Source organism: Macrotis lagotis, chromosome 1, assembly GCF_037893015.1.
Source record: "Macrotis lagotis isolate mMagLag1 chromosome 1, bilby.v1.9.chrom.fasta, whole genome shotgun sequence".
Classification (NCBI taxonomy): domain Eukaryota; kingdom Metazoa; phylum Chordata; class Mammalia; order Peramelemorphia; family Peramelidae; genus Macrotis; species Macrotis lagotis.
In genome coordinates, this window is record NC_133658.1 from 275,319,275 (window position 1) to 275,342,566 (window position 23,292).

General features: G+C 36.7%; 1 protein-coding gene across 4 annotated transcripts in view; it reads left to right on the forward strand.

Moving 5' to 3' along the window:
- Window positions 1-3,330: 3,330 nt before the first annotated feature.
- Window positions 3,331-23,292, forward strand: part of TCEA2 (transcription elongation factor A2) — a 34,209-nt gene continuing 14,247 nt past the window's right edge. For all 4 annotated transcript variants that reach the window (XR_012473529.1, XR_012473530.1, XR_012473531.1 and 1 more), the window contains exons 1-6: window positions 3,331-3,351; window positions 8,220-8,282; window positions 9,820-9,925; window positions 13,357-13,444; window positions 19,457-19,590; window positions 20,147-20,203. Coding sequence is in view for 1 of the 4 variants with exons in the window: in XM_074210528.1 (XP_074066629.1) it covers window positions 8,229-8,282; window positions 9,820-9,925; window positions 13,357-13,444; window positions 19,457-19,590; window positions 20,147-20,203 (439 nt within the window). In the remaining 3 variants the exon portion in view is untranslated. The remainder of the gene's footprint in view (window positions 3,352-8,219; window positions 8,283-9,819; window positions 9,926-13,356; window positions 13,445-19,456; window positions 19,591-20,146; window positions 20,204-23,292) is intronic.

The window sequence follows — 23,292 nt, forward strand, 5'->3', positions numbered from 1 at the left end:
ATTCTCAAATCCCTCTCCCCAGGATCCTCTCAGAGATTGCTAGCTTCAATAAATAAACATTTATTAAGTATCTAGGGTGTGCCAAGAACTGGGCTAAGCTTTCCTTCCTAGAGACCTGAGGGATTTCCCCTCCACCTCCCAATTGAGGGTGCTCTGATTTAAAATCATTAGGAAACTTTCTTTTCTCCCTACTCCTCACCTTGAAGTGGCTTTGCTACCTCTTCTTGTGTGACCTTGACCGAGTCTCTTTTTATGAGCACTTTTTTCCTTTCCACAATGTAAGTAGTTGGTCTAAATGATCTTTAAGAGCTCTAGATCCTATGATCTAGATGTTGGACTGGCTGTGATCTTTGCTGTAGATTTTGTTTCAGCTTCCCTGTCATAGTTTCTTCATCTGTAAAGTGGGGATGATAACATTGGTAGTTGGGTTTGTGAGCATAATACCTGTTAGCACTTTGTAGGGCTACCTTGTAGAACTGATGTGAGGGTCAAATCAAATAAGATAATATCTACAGACTTTAAAGTGCCGTATAAATTTAGCTGTTATTGCGGTTATTATTTGTAAGCATTGGAATACTATAGAAATGAAAATTTATTTTTGTTGCCTTGAGTTTTTTCCTAGAGCTATATTCATATCAGAGTTAGAATTGAGATGTATTTGCACTGCTCTACCCTTTCTGTTAAGACCTCAAATTAAGCTTTCCCACTCCCAGGACCACTAAGACCCTAATCAGAGATGCCAACTTTGGGGATAGTTTCTTAATCTGCAGACTAAGGACCTGATTTGAATCCTGCAGCTGCATCTTTACTAGCTATTTGAACCAGGGAAAATCACTTCTCAGTCTTCAGTTTCCTAATCTGCAAAATGAGGCACTTGGCCTAGATGATAGCCTACTGTAAATTCTTTGATTCTATGATTGTCCTTTCAGAGGTTCCTTGAGCTCCTGTAAATATTCCTGCTTAATAAATATTTATTAATTTTTTTTTTCCCACTGATCTGCTCTGATCCTTAATTCTCTGACTCCCTTTCTCTCCAGTTTTTTGCCCTTGTTTTTATCTCATCTGAGGTTCCCCTGGCCTCACTGAGAAGCAGCCTTCTTACCAATTGACACCCTATTTGTGTTTATTATTCTTCCTTAAAGACTCTTTTTATGGGAGCTGTCCACAAAAATATATCTTTCAGATTCTCACAATCATTTAAAAAATCTTATTTTTATTGATTTGGTTTAATTTTTCTATTACTATCACTTTCATTTCCTAAAATATTTCCCTTCCTTCTCCTACCCAGTGAGCCATTTCTTGTAACAAAGAATAAAAAAGAGAGAAAAGCTGTTCAGCAAAACCAGCACGTGAACCATGTCTGACAGTATATGGAATATTCCACAAACATAGTCTTTTTTTTCCTCTGCAAAGAAGAGAGGAATGCACAGTTTTCCTGACCCCTCTTGGGGCCCAGGCTTGATCATTATAATGATATATTATTTGGTTTCCTTTTTTGTTCTCTCCATTTACATTACTGTAGTCAGTGTCTCACAAACATTTGCAAAAAATCTGTTTGCAGAGAACTATGCTAAATGCTGGATGAGATGGAGAATTTGGATAATACGTGGAGTTTGCCATTCTGGGATTTTTCTAGTACATACACAAATAGCTTTAAAATTATGTAAGTGCTGCAGACAAAGTATGATACATCTTCTTGGGGGTGGGGAGAGGGAAGGATCATTCCTGGCTCGGGGGATCAGAGAAGACTTGAGGGAGGAGATGACTTTTGAGTTGAGTCCTACAAGATAAGTAAGATTTTAAGAGCTAGGGACAGAGATAGGCATACAGTTTGGCCAATGTTTGAAATAAAGTAATATGGAAAGTTAGAATATGACTTTTGGTGGAGAGTTTCACATGCCAGTACTAAGGATTTTGATTTTTTCCAGTAGGCAGTAGAATTTTGTGCAGAAGTGTGATATAACTACATTTATGTATAAGAAAGATAAATCTAGCAGATGTATGAAGGTAATATGGAGAGAAAATGTGTATGTGGGAGGATTGGTTAGGACCTGGCTGTTAAAAGCAGTCCAGGGAAGTGGTAATGAAGGTCTGCATGAGGGTCATGGTAGTAGAAGCAGAAAGAGATTAATCTGAGAGATGCTTTGGGAGCTGAAAGGACTTGACTACTGACTGTACAGGAGATTGGGATAAGGGAGAGAGAAAGCTCAAAGATGATTTCTGAGTCTATGAGCATGAATAACTGGATGAATCACAGAAATAGGAAAGTCAGAAGAGGGGAGAAAGTTTCTTGGAGGAAATTAACTTCAGTTTTGGACACGTAGAGTTTGAAGTCAGAGGATATCTTAAGAGGAAAGGATCTATTATATAGTTGGAAATGTGAGTGTGGAACTTGGAAGAGAAGTCACAACTAGAATTACAGATTTGGTGATTGAGATGATAATTGAAACTAAGGAAATGAATGAGACTGCCCAGGGTGATATATAGAGAGAATTATAGTTTGAAGAACATAAAAAGTAAGGGATGAGAAAGAGAACCTATCAAAGGAGAGACCAGGGTACCCCTTAAAATTGAACCAAGAATTTTGGGACACCCTGTAATAGTAAGAGCAATAGAAGGAAAACTAGAAGAATTCTCTCTCAGCTCAGGGAACCTAGGTGGCACAGTGGATACAGCAATGACTTGAAATCAGGAAAACTCAACTTCATGGTTTAAATTTGGCCCCAGATACTTAATGGCTAATAGCTATGTTATCCTGGACAAGTTTCTTATCCATGTTTGTCTCAGTTCCTCATTTGTAAAATGGTCTAGAGAAGAACATGTCATACCACACTATTATTTTTCCAGGAAAACTCCAAATGGGTCACAAAAGTAACAGATACGACTGAAAATGACTGAACAACTAACTTTTCCTCAGCTTAGAATATGTAGGAGGAAAGTAGTTAATTGTGTCAAAAGCTGAAGAGATGTCAGAGAGGATGAGGACTTAGAAAAGGTCTTTGGGTTTTGCTTTGGAGGTTGTTGGGAACCTTTAAGAGATGATTCAGTAGAATGGTGGGAATAGAAGAGAGATTGAAAAAGGGATGAGGAATGAGTAGGTGTTGAGATATTGGAGAGATCAGATATGTACTGTATTTCCAATAATCTTAGTAGTGAAAAGGAATAATGAAATGGGATGACTTGATAAAACAGAAGGGTTGAGGGAAAACTTTTTCACAGTATTATATTAAAGTAGAAAAGGACCCTTGAGATTATCTAGTTTAGCTCTCTTATTTTACAGATGAGAAAATGAAGAGGCTGAACTGCCCAGAGTCACACAGAATTCAAACCGTGTTCCACCATACAAAAAAGGTGAAAGATTTATATGATCTCCAAGCTGTATCTGAACACAAAGGAAAGAAGAGGGGATGGGATGGTTGATAGAACAAATCTTAGTGGAGCCAGGAAAGCCATACTTTCCCCTCAAAAAAGTCACTTTATATCGGGCCAGCTTGGTGGCACAGTGGTTAGAAAGTACCAGCTCTGGAGTAAGGAGGATCTGAGTTCAAATGTAGCCTCAGACACTTAATAATTACCTAGCTGTTTGATCTTGGGCAAGTCACTTAACTCCACTGCCAAAAAAAAAAATCACTTATCTATTTTGTTTTTGCCTTTGTATGTGTTTGTAAGTCCCCTGAGACAAGGCCTGTTTTTGCTTTTGTGTTCATATTCCCAGCAAGGGGGTGGGGGTGGCTCTTAATAAATGTCTATTGATTGATGGATTAAAGGACCTAGATAGAGAGATTAGTCTTGTCTAAGATTAGAGTACTTCTGAGATAGAAGAGGAATAGTGATTGTGAACTGAGGGAGCACTCATTGCATGATTTGGTCTTTTTAATAACATAGGAGGCCAAGTAGTCTGTTGTGTATAAGTGTGTTGGGGATGATGAGTGAGGTGATTGGTGGGAGAACTAGAGATACATCCTTGAGAATAGAGGAAAAGATCTGAAGCAGTCACTTTGGTGAATGAGCTAGGGAATTCCAGAAACCTGAATAGAAGAAGGATTGTTGAACATAGTGAGAGTCCAGCTTTTGTTACATACTGTCTACTAATAGTGACTCAAATCAATCTCATTTCAATTTAGCAAATATTGATTAAGCACATGGTGTATTATAAATCCTTTTTTTCCCAATGATACCCAGAGGCTTGGGAGTAGGAGTAGCTAAACTAGATGATGGAGGTTATCCTGAGCTGAAGATTAGCAGGTTGAAAATAATAATAGGTCATAAAGAAGAGATATTCTGATGTCTTGGTAGTAAATCATTGATATGACTTATTTTGAAGTCACTTGAGCCTGAGAGGTTGTTTCCCTCCCCTTGATTATATCCCTTTCTACCTCTCTTCTTATTCCTTTCCTTGACTGGAATCCTGTGATTGGGTATTTCTTATTCCTTTTGTTTTTTTTTTTTAAGGTTTTTGCAAGGCAAATGGAGTTAAGTGGCTTGCCCGAGGCCACACAGCTGAGTTATTATTAGGTGTTTGAGGTTGGATTTGAACTCAGGTACTCCTGACTCCAGGGCAGGTGCTCTATGCATTGCACCACCTAGCCGCCCCATCTCATTCCTTTTTCAAAAAAAGGTCCTGGAAGAAAAGCGGTTTCCTAAATGAATATTTTTCTTTCTCAGGCTTGGGCAATTTCTCTTTGAGTTTTTTAGTCTAGTGCTCTCTCCTGAGAGCTGTCAGTGAAAGGGAACACAAAAGGGGTAGAATCTCCAATTAGATATACATTTTTAAGTATGCATTTGATTCTTACATTACAACTAAAGGCCAGCATATGTTAGTGAAAAGATTATGCCTTAGCCAAGTTATTCCTTACTCATCAGTTTGAGAGTAACTCCACTGGTTGGTAATAAGAGTCAGCTTGGTATACTGAACAGAGAACAGAGAATCAGCAGGCCAGGGTCCTAGTCCTGGCTCTGTCACTCAATTCCTGTGTGTTCCTTAGGTAAGGAACCTCTCCAATAATATTTTCCCTGTCTAACTCACTGGACCCTTTGGGATCAAGAAATAATTGATGTAGAAGTACTCTAAAATATTAAAAACTCTATGCAGATATAAGGCATTTATAATTAATCTTTGAGGGATTTGGAGAGTAATTCATGGAAGAAACTCCAGATTTAGTTTTTTTTATTTAGTTCTTTTTTTTTTTGCAAGGCAGTGGGGTTAAGTGTTTGCCCAAGGCCACACAGCTAGGTAATTATTAAGTGTCTGAGGTCGGATTTGAACTCAGGTACTCCTGACTCCAGGGCCATTGCTCTGTCCACTGTGCCACCTAGCTGCCCCTCGATTTAGTTTTTGAGGGTAGAAAAAGGGAGAAAAATTCACATTTGTCTTGGCAATGATCCTTAACCTGAATTGTTACAGTGAATCTTTCAAGGTCAGGAAATGGTGATATGAAGTGTTTCATTTAGTCTGTTCTCAGAATCACAGAATATTACAGCCACAAGAACCCTTGGAGATCATCTAAAGAGAGCCAAGTTCCTTTAGTTCATAGGTGCATAAAAAGCAACCTCAGAAAGGCCATAGGATCATAGATTATAGCTAGTGGAGACTTTAGAGGTCATCTTGTTCAACCTCCTAATTTTACTAGTGAGGAAATTTAGGCTTTCAGAAGTGAAGTATAGATATAGGTAGAGTAGAAGAACTGAGGTTTGAACCCAGGCCATCTGACTCCATATACTCCCTATTCTTTCCAGTTTACCACTTTGTGTCTTAATTGCTTTTCCAACCTCATGTTCTCAGCACATGAGACAGATACAGTAATATTATTGGACTTTTAGAGGGGAATTTAGAGCTTACCAACCAATTTTGAATTATAACATCACAAATTCCCTGCTTTGCTCAGGGATATTTGTTATGTCAAGTATAGGGACAAGAGCAAAAAGAATTGGTTAGTAAGTGGACCGGTTTTGTAGACTAGTAAGATCTTCTAGGCCTACTAGTAAAAACTGAAGAAGGAGTAAGATAAAGTGAAAAATTCTGCAGGCTTTGTATTAGAGTCATTGTAGATCTTAGGTTTTCAAATTGTCTGACCATTTCAGGGGATTATCTTGTATTAAATTTCAGAAAAAAAACACACAGTCAAAAAACCAAGACCAAACAAAACAAAAGACCCTCTACATAGACTTCATGTAGTCTACAAAATAAAGAGGAGCAGTGGCAGAGAAAGGATCTAGGTCTTCTGATTCTAAGTCTACCATTCTTTTCTACTATTGTTGATGATCTACTCTCTTTCTCTCCCTTCACAAATGAATAATTGTACTTTTAAAAGTTTCTTGTGGTTTATATTAGAATGTGAGAGCTGGATTTAATCAACTTATGATTTTTGATTTTCAGAAAGATTAAAGGGAAATATATTTTTGAAATACAGTAAAAGCCATTTCAGGTATGTTTCTGTTGGTTTCCAACATATTGAAGTGCAGATGTGTGTTTGTATTTGGGCCTCTGATTCTGATTTTATTTTGGCCTATAGCCTCTGTCCTACGGGATATGTTGGCAGTTGGTTCTGTTCCTGGGATGAATTGAAAACAGTCTGTCAGCAGAGAAGGGAGTAGGGAAGAAACTTAGTCATTTGAGCCTGATTTCCACCACTTTAATTATAGTTACTCCAAGACTCGTATTCCAAATAGCTCCTTTGTGAGCTGTATTTTTAATGAGCTGTTAAACTTTTAGGCTAGAATTGTTTGACAAGTAGGGAATAAGACTTGCTGTCTAAAATGGAGGTTAACATACATTTTGTGATTTAGTAAGCTATAGTTCTTGTGTAAATAGATGCTACTAGAATATTGCAGAGACCATGTTTTGCTCATTTTGCTCCTTGTCATCTGGTATGAATTTTTCTTGGTGGGGTGTTCAGGATTTTTAAAAGTTCTGCTGCATAGATTTTAAGATTTAACAGGAGAATTGTCATTTAGCGAAAATGAGTCAAATAAAGTGAGTAAGATCTCTCATTGAGAGAGAGAAAATCCAGATGTACAATTCGTCTCTGCTACTAGGATTACATTTTGGAAACCGAACAGGTAACATTTCTGAGAGCAATTTCCAAGGAAGAGGATTGTGCATCTTACTGGGTTTGTAACTAGGTACAGAGACCTCAGCAAAATCAAAATTATCTGGGAAAGTATGGTAGCAAAAAAAAAATTATCATTAGAGTATGTTGATGATTGTTCAGTGTGATTTCCTCTATATTGCTCTTTCTATAGGTCAAAATAACAGTGCTTTTCATTTGGAGGGTTCATTTAACCACTTCTAAGCTGGACTTTGGAGAGGGACATTTTATTAAGAAGTACACCACTCCATACCTTGAGAATATAAATTCCATTCCCCTCAATGTTTTGAGTAATTGATTAGATTAAATTATTGGTAAGATGGTTGCTAATTAGAAAAATATAATAGATAATAGTTTTCTGTAGTCTGATTAAGGACTGACAAAATACTAATTTCTTTTTAGAGTTTTTTTTTTTTTTTTGCAAGGCAATAAGGTTAAGTGGCTTGCCCAAGGCTAGGTAATTATTAAGTGTCTGAGGTCTGATTTGAACTCAGGTATTCCTGACTCCAGGGCCAGTACTCTATCCACTGCACCACCTAGCCGCCCCAAGAATACTAAGTTTAACAAATATCTTGTGTTACAGCTATTGAATAATCAAGTTTTCATTATTTTTCTTTTGTCCCTTGTTTTTGAAGGGATATGACCCTACATTATAATCCAGGAAGTAATAGATGACTCTGATAAGCATTACCTTAAATTTAAATAAAGAAAATGATTTGGCAATAATTCTCATTTTTCCTTCTGTCACAGGAACTGTGGTATATTTATTACTTTTCTTCTCATACTTATCAGTCTCATTATCATGTTATATTTTCACTGATTTAGAGTTGGAAGGAATCTCAGAGGTTCTTCTATTCCAGTCTTCTTATTTTATAGATGAAGAAACTGAAGCTAGGAAGGTTAAATAGCTTGCCTTAAATCACATGGATAATGGGTAGCAGAGCCCAAATTAGAAAGTTGGCTCTCGGCTAGCCTGGAACGCTTTTCCTCTGTACCATGTGAACTCTCTTTTGGATTAAGTTTATTTCTTAGTCTGTCATTTCATAGAATTTTGTTGGAAGAGGGATAGAAATTACCCTGTTTTGGTAATATTTGTTTTATTAGTAAATTATATCTTTTTCTTCTTCCTAGGATGGAGCTATGGATCTGCTCAAGGAACTGAAAAGCATGCCAATTACTCTAGATTTGCTTCAGGTAAGTTATTCTTCTCACCAAGAATCTGAAAATTTAATTATAGAATCTTCCTTTTGAGTAAGATTAGTTATCCAATTAGATGAATATTTATTACTCTGTGCAAGTGAAGTCCTTATGTTAGGTTGTTGGGGTTATAAAGATGAAAGTTGATAAAACCTTTTCCTCCAGGAAGCTTCTGTCTAGTAGAGTTGGATGTGACATGTACACAAATAAGTATTATATGAGATGGAATGAGACAAGGGCAAAATGTTTGATATAGACAGTATGCTTTAGGAAAATTTGGGAGGGAGAGAAAGCTTTTAGCTGGGAGAGTGAAGTTTCAGGGAAAGCTTCATAAAGGAGGACTGGACTGGACTTTGAAGGAAAGAGAAAAAAGAAAATTTGACAAGCAGAAATGAAGAGTAAGTTTTAGGAATGAAAGATGACTAATGATCACAGAATTTAGAGATCATCTAGTCAACTTTTCATTTTATAGGTCAATAAATTGAGATCTAGAGAAGTTGTGACTTGCCCAAGGTCTCATAGCTGGTAGTTGGAACCAGAAGCCAGATTTCCTGACTCCAAGCCTGTGCTAATTTCAGTATATCAATCCGCTTCTGTTAACCTATGGATGCTTAACATTGTGACTTAAACATTGACCTTAACAAAAATCACTAAAAAACTGATATGGTTCTAAACTCTTAACAATAATGTCACTCCTTTGAAGATTTTGGCTACCATAAATGACTATTCAAAAACAGTTCTGTGATTTCATAAAGGAAATGGACTTCCTCTTCCTCTCCTCATACATTTTTTCTCTTGGTACTATTGAATTTTTTAAGTTTATCATTGTAAGAGTTCAAAAATAGCAGGGCAAAAGATGAACTGACATCTTTTTCAGATTAGTATACATGTTTTTCAAAATTACCAATTTTGTTAGAAGATTTTGAGACTTTTTAGGTACCTCTGAATAGACTGTTGGTCTTTAGATCCTATGTATTAATATAATAATGGTGGTAGGCTGAATGACATGGAATACATGTGAATTGAATCTTTAGCTTCATATTTGAGTCCCTGGCAAAGTGGTTTTACTAGGGAAGGAGATTTGTATGACTGGGTTAGACCACTCTTTTCTTTCTTTCTTTCTATCCATCTTTCTGTTTGTCTATCTATAAAATGCATGTGTGTGTGTATGTATGTATGTATGTATATATATATATACACACATCTATATTTCATTAACTATTTCTTAATTATGTGTAATTTTTTTAAACATTTGTTTAAAAAATTCTTGAGTTTCAAAAATTTTCCTTCCAACCCTCCCCCTCCTTGAGAAAGCAAGCAATTTGATACCTATATACATGTTGTCATGTGAATCATATTTCTGTAATAGCCATGTTGCAAAAGAAAACTAAAGAAAGTTTCTTTAAGCATTTAGAGTTCATCAGTTCTCTTTCTGGGAGTGGGTAGCATTTTTCATCATGGGTCCTTTGGAATTGTGGGTTAGACCATTCAAAAGATTTTATGAATAATTTTTCTCCTAAATGTTGATTTGTAGTCTACCCGGATTGGGATGTCTGTGAATGCACTGAGAAAGCAGAGTACTGATGATGAAGTTATCTCACTTGCTAAATCTCTCATCAAATCATGGAAAAAACTGCTGGGTAAGTGCCCAACCTGTGTTTAGTTAAATAAGAGTTAAGGCTTGCAGTAAGAGTAGTATTTCATTTATTATGGTAAAACAAAAGTCCTAAATTCCTACCTTAAGGAGGAGAAAGGGGTGACTCACTTGTAGCTATCAAGGACAAAATTCTCTCCTCCCTTGTTTTTCATGGTTCTCTTGCCCCTCTCCAGAGTGGAACATTTCATTTTGATCTTTCTTGTGGCATATGATCCACTAGGTCACATTTACTGCTAAGTAAGTTTAAGTGTGGTTGGAATCTGTTGATGACTTCATAGTTTAATTAATATGAGCTAATAAATACTGAAAGCAATGGACCGTTTTATTTGGTATGTATAAGAGAAGAGCCCAAAGGGAGAACTATATGGCTTAACTGGAGACATCTAAGAGATTAGAACATATGGTTAGCGGGGCAACTCACTAACTTCCTTTAACCTGGGAATATAATTGTCATCTCCAGACTAAGGTAGCTCATCATTTCCCTTACATTGAGATCATCATCTCCAAAGTGGAAATAGGAAGGGACAAGGAAAGGGTGCAACCAGCCCTGAACATCATGGTCTTCAGGCCATGTCAGGAAGAGGTTGTTTATAAGGGTCTGCTGAAAGGTAATATGCCACTCAGCATATATGTTACATGAAGCTCTAATATGGAACTCCTGAGTCCATGTTTCAGGGTAGCTGGGGCACTCAAGTTCCTGGCAGGGTAATGATAATTGCTTAGCTCGGGGGTCATGTCTGCTGTTGCCATAGAAGATTGCAGATAAAGGATGTTCCAGAGAAGGAATAGAACAGAAATAAGGGGTTATCAAGAAGGAACTTAGTTTCCCTATTGGATGTAGAAACACTAAACCCGAAAAAAAAATCTTGATTTTTCTGAAAAAGTTTATTCATAATTATTTTTGATAAATTATTATTAGTCATCTTTTCTTAAGACTTCCTCTGATGCCTCATCCTGGTATAGAAGCATCCTAGCCTCTTGAAGGCTATGCTATAGCAGAGTGTAAGTTCTAGAAAGTATTGCCTTGGTGATAGATTATATTCATCCAGGTGAGAAATAGTCTAGCTAAGTGCACAAAACATTAGAACCAGAGCATTGACTACTTGGTGACCTTTTTTGTGGGGGGCCATTCATTAAGGCAGTCTTGTTAAAGTATTGGAGTTGCCATTTATGTGGGTAAAAAAAATACTCATACAAATGAAATCACAGATCCTTGAAATGTACATATATAATAGGCACCTTGAAAACTTTAAAATTCTATATAAATGATTGCTAACTATTAGTCTCAGTTGGAAAAATATAGGGCATCCTTATGTATTTGTATATTGAATAAATTCCCTTATATTGTGCATTTAATTTCCTCCTGAATGTTTCACCTAATATAACACCTGTTATGTTTTTAGTACATTCTGGGATTTAGCTCTCACCCTCAAAATGTTTCCATGTGTAAGTTAGTTAGAATAAATCTGGTAGAGGATGGCAATGGGGTCGGGGATAGGGAATGGAGAGGAGTGATTAGACCAAAAGAACTCAGCTATTTATATTGTCAAAATCTGCTCAGAATTTCAGAGGATTGGTTTGTCATAGCATTTTGAAAAGGACTTTAGTCTTTATTGCAGCACTTTTGCTATAAAATGTTATCAGTATCTCCTTTAACCTTGAAATGCAAGCCCTCCTTTCCCTAATTTCAACTAGAATTCTTTCTTAGAACTGCACTCATTGATTGGCAAAGAGCTAGACTTATTAGGCCTTACCAATCAAACTGTTTTACCCCCTTAGCTAGAGAAGTATGACATAGTAACAATTCTGTAAATCATTCTGTATATGGCTAGGCTGATGGTGGAAAGAAATCATTTCTGTTTGTAGAAATACCTCCTGGGGAAAATTTTCTATTAAAAAAGTCCTGTCTTTTTTGTATAGGGTGTGTTTTTCATACCTTCATGTTTGTTTGATTAAACAAAAAGTTCTTTAATATTAATAGTTCATACTTCTTTAGTACCTTATGACTCACAGAATATTTTTCTCATAATTCCCTATGAGATGGATAGTGCAAATATTATTATTTTCATTTTACAGATTGAGAAACTGAGGCTCAGAGAGGTTGAGTGATTTACCCATAACTACACAGCAAGCAAGTGGCAGATTTGGGCATCAAACTCAGGTCTCCTGCCTCTAAGTACAGTGCTATTTTTGCTGAATAATGCTAGCCATTCAATCTGTTTTGTAAATACTGAATTACAAAGAATTTATTGAGAGCAACAGCATTCACAATATGATAAGCATGACTTTTGACTTATTTATCCCTTTAAGGGGAAAGCTCACATTACATAATGTGACTATGTTTATGTTAGCAGTCAAACCGGAGCTGTATCCCAAAGTTTAATCTCAGTAGAAATAATGTACTCTTGAGACTCCAGATATTCAACTGGAAGAAATTTCTTCACCTTATGGGTCTAAATAAGACCTTTAGGATTGTTGGGTATCTGGTTAGTGACAGATACCTGGTGTTACTGCTACCTGGTGTTACTGCTGTAATGTGGTATAGAGGAAAGAGGGGTAAACTTGGAGTCAAGAGTCTGGGGTTTAAGTCCTGACTCTCTAATGCTTACTAGCTATGTTTCCTTGGTCAAGTCATTTGATCTTTCTTAGCTTAAATTTCCTCATCTGTAAAATGTGCATTTCTTAAAAAGCTGTGAGAAAACTTTTTGGTAAACTATAAAATATATATATGTATATATATGTATATATATACATATATATACATATATATGATTATGAGTCATTATCAGTATATCTTAGGTCTATGTTTTTATCATATATATATATATATATATATATATATATTCCTTATGTTGGTGATACTGGCTAAAACTTCTTCATAGATGATGTCACAAGTTGCTGTGTCTCAAAAATTTCTAACCTTGTAGACCCACCCACATTTTTGCATCTAGCTAGACTGGTACTTGGTCAAAAAATATAAAATCCATGGTGGGTCTGTACTTAAAAGACTTTCTAGTTTAGAGAGACATATCAGAGGTTATATTGTACAGGAAGAACCTTTGAAGAGCCAGAATCATCTCTCTTCCCCAATGAAACATTGGAGGAGAGTTTAAGGAGAGATTTCTTCTTTTTTTTTTGAGATTTATTTTTATTATGATTTTTAAATGGCTTAGAGTCTGCATTTGCATTTGCATCTGCATTGCAGAATACTTTTGAGAGTATAACTGAGATTTTGTGCTTTAGACCAAGGTGTCCATTGATAGGTTTGGTTCAAATAATGTATGTGCTTTGCTAACTAGGCTAGTAGAAAAATAGAAGGAATTTGTGGTTTGCTTTCAGATCACTTCTCAATTTAATTATAATTTCATTTGGTTTGTCATTATGTGAATTTCTATTCTTTCTTATTGAATTTAGATGCCTCAGAAGATAAAAATGATGAGAAGAAAAGGAATTCTTCCTTGGCAACATCTTCGAAGGAAGCTTCTGACACAAAAGATCAAAGGTAAAATTCTAACTGACAGAAATGCTCCAGAGAAGTGTAGACTTGGGAGTCATTCTGATGTGGTAGGGGAGACCAAAGGCATCCTTCTTTTTGACTTTATGTCTCTTTTTGGTTTTGAAGCTCCTCTTTCCTCATCATTAAAATGTGGATAAGAATCAGGGCATTTACTTCAGAGGGATGTTGAAGACTAAAATAATGTCTATAAATTTCTTGTAGTTCTTTGAAAGTAAAATTAAAATGAATGCTATATTCGAGTCACCAGTCTAACCTAATCTGAAACTGGAAAGGATTTTTACAACATAGTTCTTTTGGGACATGTGTAGATTTCCGATTATCAGGCTTGGAACACAAGCCTTCCTATGGGCTTGGGATGATTTTCACATTCATAAAATGTAAAATGTTAGGACTGATTATTAAAGTTTTGCGAATCTTACTTTTTTTCTTCAGAAAATATTTTTTGTTTTTTTTGACATTGATGGTTTTCCTATACGCAAGAAAAACTTTTGTCCAGTCATCAGCATTTTATGAAATGATAAAAGGATTTGGAGTCATTGAATTGTCAAGAACTGTCATTGAATCCTGGCTCTCCTATTTACTAACTATGACACTAAGCAAGTCATTTTTCCATTCTGAGCTCCAGTTTCTTTATTTGAAAAATGAAATTGATTGGTCTGGTTTATCTCTTAAGGTCACATCCATTTTTAAATCTCTAATAGAGTATGTGTGTTAGGATAATCCTTTTCCCTTCTTTTTACTTTGCTCTGTGAGGAACTTTTCCTTTTGGATTCTTAACTGTCAGTTTTCTCCTGTTAACTAGGTCTGGTTTATTTTAACTTTCTTTTGGCCATTCCTTACATACTTGTTTGACTTTGGTATTTTTCTTCTTTGATTGTACAATTAGCTAACATAAAAGTTATCCCACATGCAACTGCTTGGGAATGATTGTCCTGGCATCAGATATCCTTGAAAAACATTTTTCTAAGACTGAAAGTAGTGGGGCTTTCTTTCCTTCCCACTGAAGTTATTTCAAATGACAGCTGGCAGGAAAAGTGATTGTATTTATGACCTCTTTCTCTCTTTGAGTTTTTCCTATTGTCTGAAGAAAGGGAGACCATGAAGCTTGGATATATGACAAATCATCATTGGAGTGTTTGTATAGAATGCATAGAATCATGGAACATAGAACTAGAAGAGACTAGGTAGATTATCTAGTCCAATAGCTTAATTTTACAAAAGAGGAAGTGGAGATCTTGTAGTCACTTAGGTTATTAATTATAAAGTGTGATCTGGAGCTAGCTCCTCTGACTTAAAATCCAGGATTATGTTTTTTAAAAAAACAGACTGTCAGAATTTCCCATCATTTCTAAACTCCTGCAGAAGTTCACAAAGACTGTCTCATCTATTATAGAAATCTTCTCTTTTAGGGAAAACAGGATAGATGAGGATGAATCTACTGTGGGTTCCAGAGTAATGTGGGGGAAGAACACACTTTGTTATTAAAGGTTTTATTTATTTTGAGTTTTACAATTTTTCCCTTAATCTTACTTCCCTCCCCCACCCACCACAGAAGGCAATTTGTCAGTCTTTACATTGTTTCCATGGTATACACTGATCCAAATTGAGTGTGACGAGAGAGAAATCATATCCTTAAGGAAGAAACATAAAGTATAAGAGATAGCAAGATCAGACAATAAGATATCAGTTTTTTTTTCTAAATTTAAGGTAATAGTCCTTGGTCTTTGTTCAAATTCCACAGTTGTTTCTCTGGATACAGATGGTATTCTCCATTGCAGAGAGCCCCAAATTGTCCCTGATTGTTGCACTGATGGAATAAGCGAGTTCATCAAGGTTGATCATCGCCCCATGTTGCTGTTAGGGTGTACAGTGTTTTTCTAGTTCTGAAGAGCACACTTTGAGAGAAGATTTAGAGCTAGAGAAAGATCTCAGTATCTAGCACAAGTTCCTCATTTTATAGAGGAGGAAATTGACTTGCCTGGGTCATACAAGTGGTTAATATCAGAACCAAGATTTGAAATCAAGCCTTCTGATTCTGAATTCAGTATTTTTTCTACTACACTGCTCTACTTTATGTTCGACTTATGTTTTGGAACTTGACATTTATGTAGTTATGAGAAACTAAATAAATTGGGCTTAATTCCAGAAAATTTTCTTAAGGAGGGAAGGAAACAGTTATTTGTTAAGCAATTACTATGTACCAGACACTATACTAAGCTTTGAGGATACAAATACAAGGTCCTCAAGGATTTTATATTTTAGGGGGGGGAAGCCATCATACAAAAGGAAACTGAGAGCAGAGGTGAGAGAGGGGATGCTGGATGAAGATATCTGGGAATAGCACCATGGTTTTGAAGTCTGAAAGCCAAGGACAAGACCAGGAAAAGCTGAAGGCCACCCTGGGCCCTTTCAAAAAAAATGGAGGCTCCTCTAAGGAGTTTACCAGTGGGTGAAGGAGGTGGGTCTAACAGTGGGATGTTCCAGCATGGAGAAGATGTAGCAGGCATAATTGCATGTTCAAGGGTAAGAAGGACCCAGGTTTGAGGGAAGTTATAGAATGAGACAACAGAAGCATGATTTTAAAGACTGGAAACCAAGGACAGGGCCAGATTTGTTGCTGTATATTTGTTTCAATTGCGTCTGACTCTTTGTGACCTCATTTGGGGTTTTCTTGGGATAGATACTGGAATGGTTTGCCATTTCCTTCTCCACCTCATTTTACAGGTGATGAAACTGAGCAGACAGGATTAAGTGATTTAGTGATTTGACTCAGGTTCACACATCTAGTAAATGTCTGAGGCTGGATTTGATCTCAGGTCTTCCTGATTCTAGGCCCTGATGCCTTGGCCATTGTGACACTTAGCTGTCCCTATAGGACCAAGAGTCCCTTAGAAATATGACTAGTGTAAATGTAGGGAGGAACCTTCCCTATTAGAATGTGGCAAGTAGCTGCTGTCCCCAAGTTCTCATAGGAATGACTCTCTTCTCCATACTCCCATCCCATCAAGGGCACATAATGAGAAATGTATATGGAATTCTGTACCTGCAATATAAATAAGCCTGTGATTGATAAAGTCTTGCATGGGAAATGAATCTTCTCCAAATGAGAAGTACAAGCTAGTAGAACTTTTTTGCTATATCCTAGTGTGTTGAAAAACATTTTTGAACTTGGAGTAAGGAGACTAGGGCTTAAATTCATTTCTGACTGCCATCTACAAGCCTAATCTATGAAATGAGGCGACTATTTGTACTTTTATCTCACAGGTTGTTGGTGAAAATGGTTTTATTTACAAACTTTCAAGTGTTTTACCTGCCCAACAATGAAAGATCACCTAGATGATAGATAATGTCAGGCACAAAGTGAAATTGTCCTTGGAAATAAATGTCCTTGTGTTCTGTATAATCTGTAAGCCAGCCTTGGCCACAAGGCACCTTAGATATACTTGAAGCATTGGAGAGAATCTAGAATTCCAGAGATGAGGCCCAAATAGCTCTTTTGCTCTGGACAGCCTACTGAGGTGGTCTAAACTTGGTCTAGACTTAGATGACAACTTATTGAGTTGCTGGGGGAGGGGAGGGGAGGGAAGACAAGGGTCGTGGGAAAGGAAGACTTAAAATAAAACAACAATAATAATTTCAGGAGTTAGTATTGTACTGGGGAAATGAGCTCATTTTCTACACCTGTGTGTTTTTTGCTTTTCTTTTTTCTTTTTTCCCCTTAGGAAGTCCTTCTGTTTCCCTTTAGAGTGAAGACTTGAATTTGTAAATCTCACCTGACTAAATACAGTAACAGCTGGTAGGAATGTTTCAAAGCGCTTTACATAGGATCTAGTGCTGAATCATAGGATCTACTTTAGACATATGGACAGCAATAGCTGACCTTGTGATCTTAGAGATCATCCCCTTCTTTTACAGAGGAGGACACTGAGGACCAGAGTCAGTAAATGACTTGCCCACGTTCATACAGGTAGTAAATATTAGCCCAGCATCTTGCACTCAGGTGCCCCTTTTCTTTCTGATAATATTGTACCACTTATGTCTTTCTATGAATGCTGCTGTAGTTCAGATTTGGAAGATGTGATCTAAAAACAGGGTTTAAAGTAAGGGACACTGCAGCCATGTAAAAATTTTTCTCCTTCCTAGCTCTTGTTCCCTCAAATACTGAGTGTCTCCCAAGAACACCCAAATTATGGCCAATTCTTCAATATTCTGAGCAGAAAATACCTAAATTAGTGGACTGTAATTTATGAAATAGGCTGGATCAACAGTTTGAAATTATTTAGAATTTTCTAGAGAGTTGAATTTCTCTATAGTTTTTCATAAACTATTAGAGATAGTTTAAGGATAGTTCCATAAACTTTTGGAAATTTATGGATATTAATGACATCTGTTAACATTCTGTGGCCAGAACCTTTTGACATTTGGTAGTTACAAGTGAGAATTAGTAAGGGCTCACAAGTTATTGTCAAGAATAAGACCAAGTGATACAGAATTATCCCTATCTAGTCCTTTGATATACTTTGCCCAAGACCCAAAGTAAATTACTTCACAAGCCAACATATACAATTTCCCCAGGAAGGACAAACACTCACATCAAGGGGAAATCATACAGGTAACCAGACTCCCTCGAGCCACACTGCACAGTCACATCCAGTCTTGCCTGGATCTTTTACTTTCCTCCTTGAAAAACATACAAATCAGCCTCTATAGTGTGATGAACCATGAATACCAGCCCCAAAACCTGACTCTTTCCTTGAATGTAGTGCCTGCAGGTAGACTCAGAATGGGAGTAAAGTTGGTGGCATTGTAAGAGTTACTGGCAATGGCATCCTGCCTCCAGCCTTTTGGGTGAACTGCCTTGTTTTCCTGCTCGTGATTTCTTACAGAACAATGGTATTCTGTCACATTCATGTACTATAACTTGTTTAGCCATTCCCTAATTGATGGGTATCCCCTCAATTTCCAATTCTTTGCTTCTGTGAAAAATACTGCTATAAATATTTTTGTATCTATGGGTCCTTTTCCCTTTTTTATGATCTCTTTGGAATGCAGACCTAGTAGGGTTTTGGATGGATCAATGGGTATGCACATTTTATAGCCCATAGGTATAGTTTCAAATTTCTCTCTAGACTGGCTAGATCAGTTCACAACTCCACCAATAGTGCATTAGTGTCCCAATTTTCTCCCCTCCCCTCCAAAATTAATACAATTTTTTTCTGTCATGTTAATCAGTCTGATAGGTGTGAAGGTAGTACATTAGAATTTTTTTAATTTGCATTTCCTCTAATCAATAATTAATTTACATTCTTGTAAATTAGAACATGAGAACTTTTTTTAACATCAAAAAAATTCACAGATGCCCTCCCTCTCCTCAGTAATATATAGTTGGGAATTTTGGGGGGGTTTATTTCCAAATAGCTTTCCAGAATGCCTAGACAAATTCCCCTCTAAGAGTTGTCATCTTTCTTTTTTGTCATTATTATCAGTCTGATGGAATGAGGTGGAAACTCAGAGTTGCTTTAATTTGCATTTCTCTAATTAGTGATTTGGAACATTTAAAAAATGGGGTTGTTTCGAGCTTCCTTGGAAAACTATTAATATCCTTTGACCATTTTGGATAAGCATATTGAATTGGAAATAGATTTGGGATGCAGAGCACTGGGCCTGGAGTTCAAAGCTGGCTTCAGATATTTACTAGCTGGATGACCATGGGCAAGTTATTTAACCCTGTTTGCCTCAGTTTCCTCATCTGTAAAATGAGTTGGAGAATGAAATGGCAAACCACTCTAGTATCTTTGCTAAGAAAACCCCAAATGAAGTCACAAAGAACTGGACACAGATGAAAAATGACCAACCACAAATGAAACATGACAACAAGAAACAACATGAATTTTTATTTAATTCACTTGGTATTATGCCTTAAGTCACACATCTCTATCGCACTGAATAGTTTACAGTTGACTCAACCAAAACATTCTGACAAAGTTTCTTTTTTAGCTCCAACAAAAAACAAGACCCACCAAGGACTCTATCTACTCCGAAAATTACCACTTTTCCTCCTATTCCCATCACCTGTGATGCTGTTCGTAACAAATGTCGAGAAATGCTGACAGCAGCCCTTCAGACAGACAGTAAGTGAAGAGAAGCAGATTATCAGATGGTGTGACCACAGAAAGTTCCCTAATATGGTGGGATCCTAAAAAATTCTTCATTCCCCCCAAACACAACAGGGAATGACTTGAATCTTAAGACATATGCATCTAGGAACTCATCTTCTGTCATTTGGTGAATTAAACCTTTGGATACCCCAGCTAGACTTGTCATGTAAAGGTGTTTAATTCTATAAAGTACTTTGAGGTTCTTGGTTGGAAACTCCAAATAAAGTTTTTAATATGGAGGATCCTACTTTTCTGATATCAGTGTGCCAAATTCAATTTAAAATATAATGACTTTAGTCATATTTCATTTTAAGTACCAAACTTATTAGTGGAAAGAGTCAAGAGAGATCTGGGCTGTGGAAATGGCAAAGAACTCAAAAGTAAATCATCTACATAGTTTGAGTTTGGTGTCAGCCATATGTTATGGGCATCACTTTATTTCTGGAAAATGATGAATTAACTTAACTTCTCACAATAAGAAAGTCATTGTTTTTCTCCTTCCTAACATTTAGAACTTCTTTATTTACAGATGACCATATTGCGATTGGTGCAGACTGTGAGCATTTATCTGCCCAGATTGAAGAATATATCCTTTGAAAGAAGGCTTGCCAGGAGGAGGCTGAGTAGATGAGTACTTGCTCCACAGCCTGGGAGGGAGCCTTTATATCTTAAGGGAGGTTTTATGAACAGCTTGGGCCATAAGAATACAAAGTTAACATACTATATAAATCTTTTAGTTAATTCAGTTTAGTAACAAATGTTTCTTAAGTTTCAAATGTGTCCAGGGTCCAGTGCTTGGTACTGATATACAAAGATGAGAAATGAACTAGCCCTTATTCTCAATTGCTTAGAATTTAAAGGAAGGTGGCGATGGATACAAGATGAATACAGATAAGTATGATGCAAAGTAGAATGTGATGTGGTCAAAGAAGAGATCTAGCTAAAGAAAATTTGAGGAGTAAATGATCATATTTGTCTGAGAGGAGGAGTGGGGGGTGAGGGAGAATGGCATATTGTGGGACTGGGAGGAAGAAGATTCAATAAGTGGAGATAATGCATTTCAGAATTTGGTGATGGCCTGTGGTGAATAGGATGAACTCAGAGGAGTAGAGTGGAGTTCATATCCTGGATCTAGTCAGTTGTCAAGGCTTATTGATTTTTTTTTTTTCTTTTAGATTTTTCAAGGCAATGGGGTTAAGTGGCTTGCCCAAGGCCACACAGCTAGGTAATTATCAAGTGTCTGAGGTCGGATTTGAACCCAGGTACTCCTGACTCCAAGGCCGGTGCTCTATTCACTGTGCCACCTAGCCGCCCCTGGCTTATTCTACTTTTTTTTTTAAATTTTTTTATTTTTTTGCAAGGCAGTGGGGTTAAGTGGCTTGCCCAAGGCCACACAACTAGGTAATTATAAAGTGTCTGGGGTCGGATTTGAACTCAGGCCTCTCCTGACTCCAGAGCCCGTGTTCTATCCACTGTGCCACCTAGCTGCCCCTTGATTCTACATCTCTCTTATCATTCCTCTTTACTAACCAGCATTTCCCTAGAAGTTCTGGGTTTTGACTGTTATGTTTCTGGGAGCTTTCATTTGGAGGATAAAGTCTATTTGCTATCACCGTGGTCTGAATTCTGAGTTCCTGACTTGGGTTTAGGTCTGAGCAACTAGTAGACTGACTGGCTCAGTGCAAATCAACCAGCTGAGAAACTCTGCTGGCTTAAACTGACAGAATTAAAGACTTTTGATTTGGCATTCTTACCCTGGTCATTCTTCTGAAGATTTCAGAGCCACACTGTTTCACAGCTTCTTCCTGCACTCCACACCAGACTCTGTTTCCAGTGTTTTTTTAAAAAAATTTTTTGATTTTTTTATTTATTTAAGGCAGTGGGGTTAAGTGACTTGCCCAAGGGCACACAGGCAATTATTATGTGCCTGAGGCCAGATTTGAACATAGGTCCTCCTGACTCCATGACCCATACTTTATCTACTGTGCCACCTAGCTGCCCCTGTTTCCATTGTTCACAGACTTCTCTGTCTCTCTGTGCTGATTTGGACTGGAAAGATGACTCACTTTGACTTTACCTTGAATTTCTCCATCAAGATTTCATTAAGGTGTGCTTTATGATGGATATCTTTGGAGAAGATGTGGAAAACTTGCTCTCCTTCTATTCCAATATCTTGACTATGCCTCTGAAAGTTCCATTTAAAAGATTCCATAAGTCCCATAAAAAACATTGATTCACTTATAGGTGAGGATTGTAAAGTTTGGTCCATGATGTTACAGGCCTGTTTCTCCATCGATTCTATTTGACTTCTACTTTCATTCATAGCTCTTTGTGTACCTTTAGAATGAAATCTCTTATGGATCTTTCTGTTCTTTTTTTTTTCTTGTCGTGTTCTTGAATGTTATATTTGTTTACCTTCCTTGTATTTCTGTTGTTGGCAATGTTTACAAAACAAATTTTGGTTTTGGTTTGGTTTTGGTTTTGGTTTTCTTTCTAGGAATGCTTCAAACACCTTTATTGAATTCCATCTTTTTTCATTAATGATTATACTCAGGTTTGCAGGGTATATTAATTTAGGCCATGTCTTGATGAATTCCCTTTTTTTTTTTTGGAGCATATTATTCCATTTCCTCATGTGGTTTCTGGTGAGTACAGAATAATCTTTTATTATTCATATTTCTTTTCTTTTCTTTTTGAAAGTCTTTATTCTGATCATTTGCAGAACTTATTGTTCGTTGGTGAAATTGCCCCATTTAACCAATGTCTTGGACATTGCAGCAGAGGATTTTTTCCCTGTAAGTCTGCTTTCTGTGACATTTTGAATTTTATTTCAGAAGTTCTGGGCAGTTTTCTTGTATTATTTCTTCAGGTTTTTTGACTTGACATGTTCTTCTTTGAGGTCTGTAATCATTAAATTATATCTGTGCAGCCTGTCTTTCAAGTTCATTGTATTTTGGTTGTATGGAGATCATGTTTTCACTTAAGGTCTAAACTTTTGGCTTCTCTTCCAGATTATTTTTCACTCTTTGTATTTGCATTATCAACCAGTTTTTATCTCTTTTGTTTCTTTGATTAGGTTTGGCACTGAGGACTCAAGTTTTTCTGTTCTTTTAATTATTTCTGCTGTGCATACCATAAATTCCATTTTCATAATTCTTCTCTTTTAAATTTCAATAACATTTTGCTATTATTCTATGTTCTCTTGGGAATTTATAGAGTACTCTGGCTCATCAGGTGTTGTTTTATTTTTATCTTGCAATATTTTTCTTAGCTTTTTGGATTCTTTTGACCAATTTGGAGGCAATATTGCCTTCTGTTAGTAATATTCCACTAGTTTATCTCTTAATGCTTAAGATCTTTAACTGAATTTTCTTCTTCCTAAGATCTTTAGTAATTTCAGCTGTTTCCTTATTTTTCTCTATTATTTTCTTACTCCTTCTCTTTTGATGGTAGTTTACTCGGTAGCTAGATCTCAAAAAGCCTCAACTTGCTCCCATGCTAGACAATTAACATTTCTTCATCCTCAGTATGTTGCAAATGACTTCTGGAGTTATAGAACTGATCCTACTGGATGCTGAACCCTTTCCTTTAGCCTTAGTGGAATATCACAGTCACACACACATGCCTCAGTTTCCTCTGTTCTTAGTTCCTAATTGAGCTAGATTGTAGCACAGA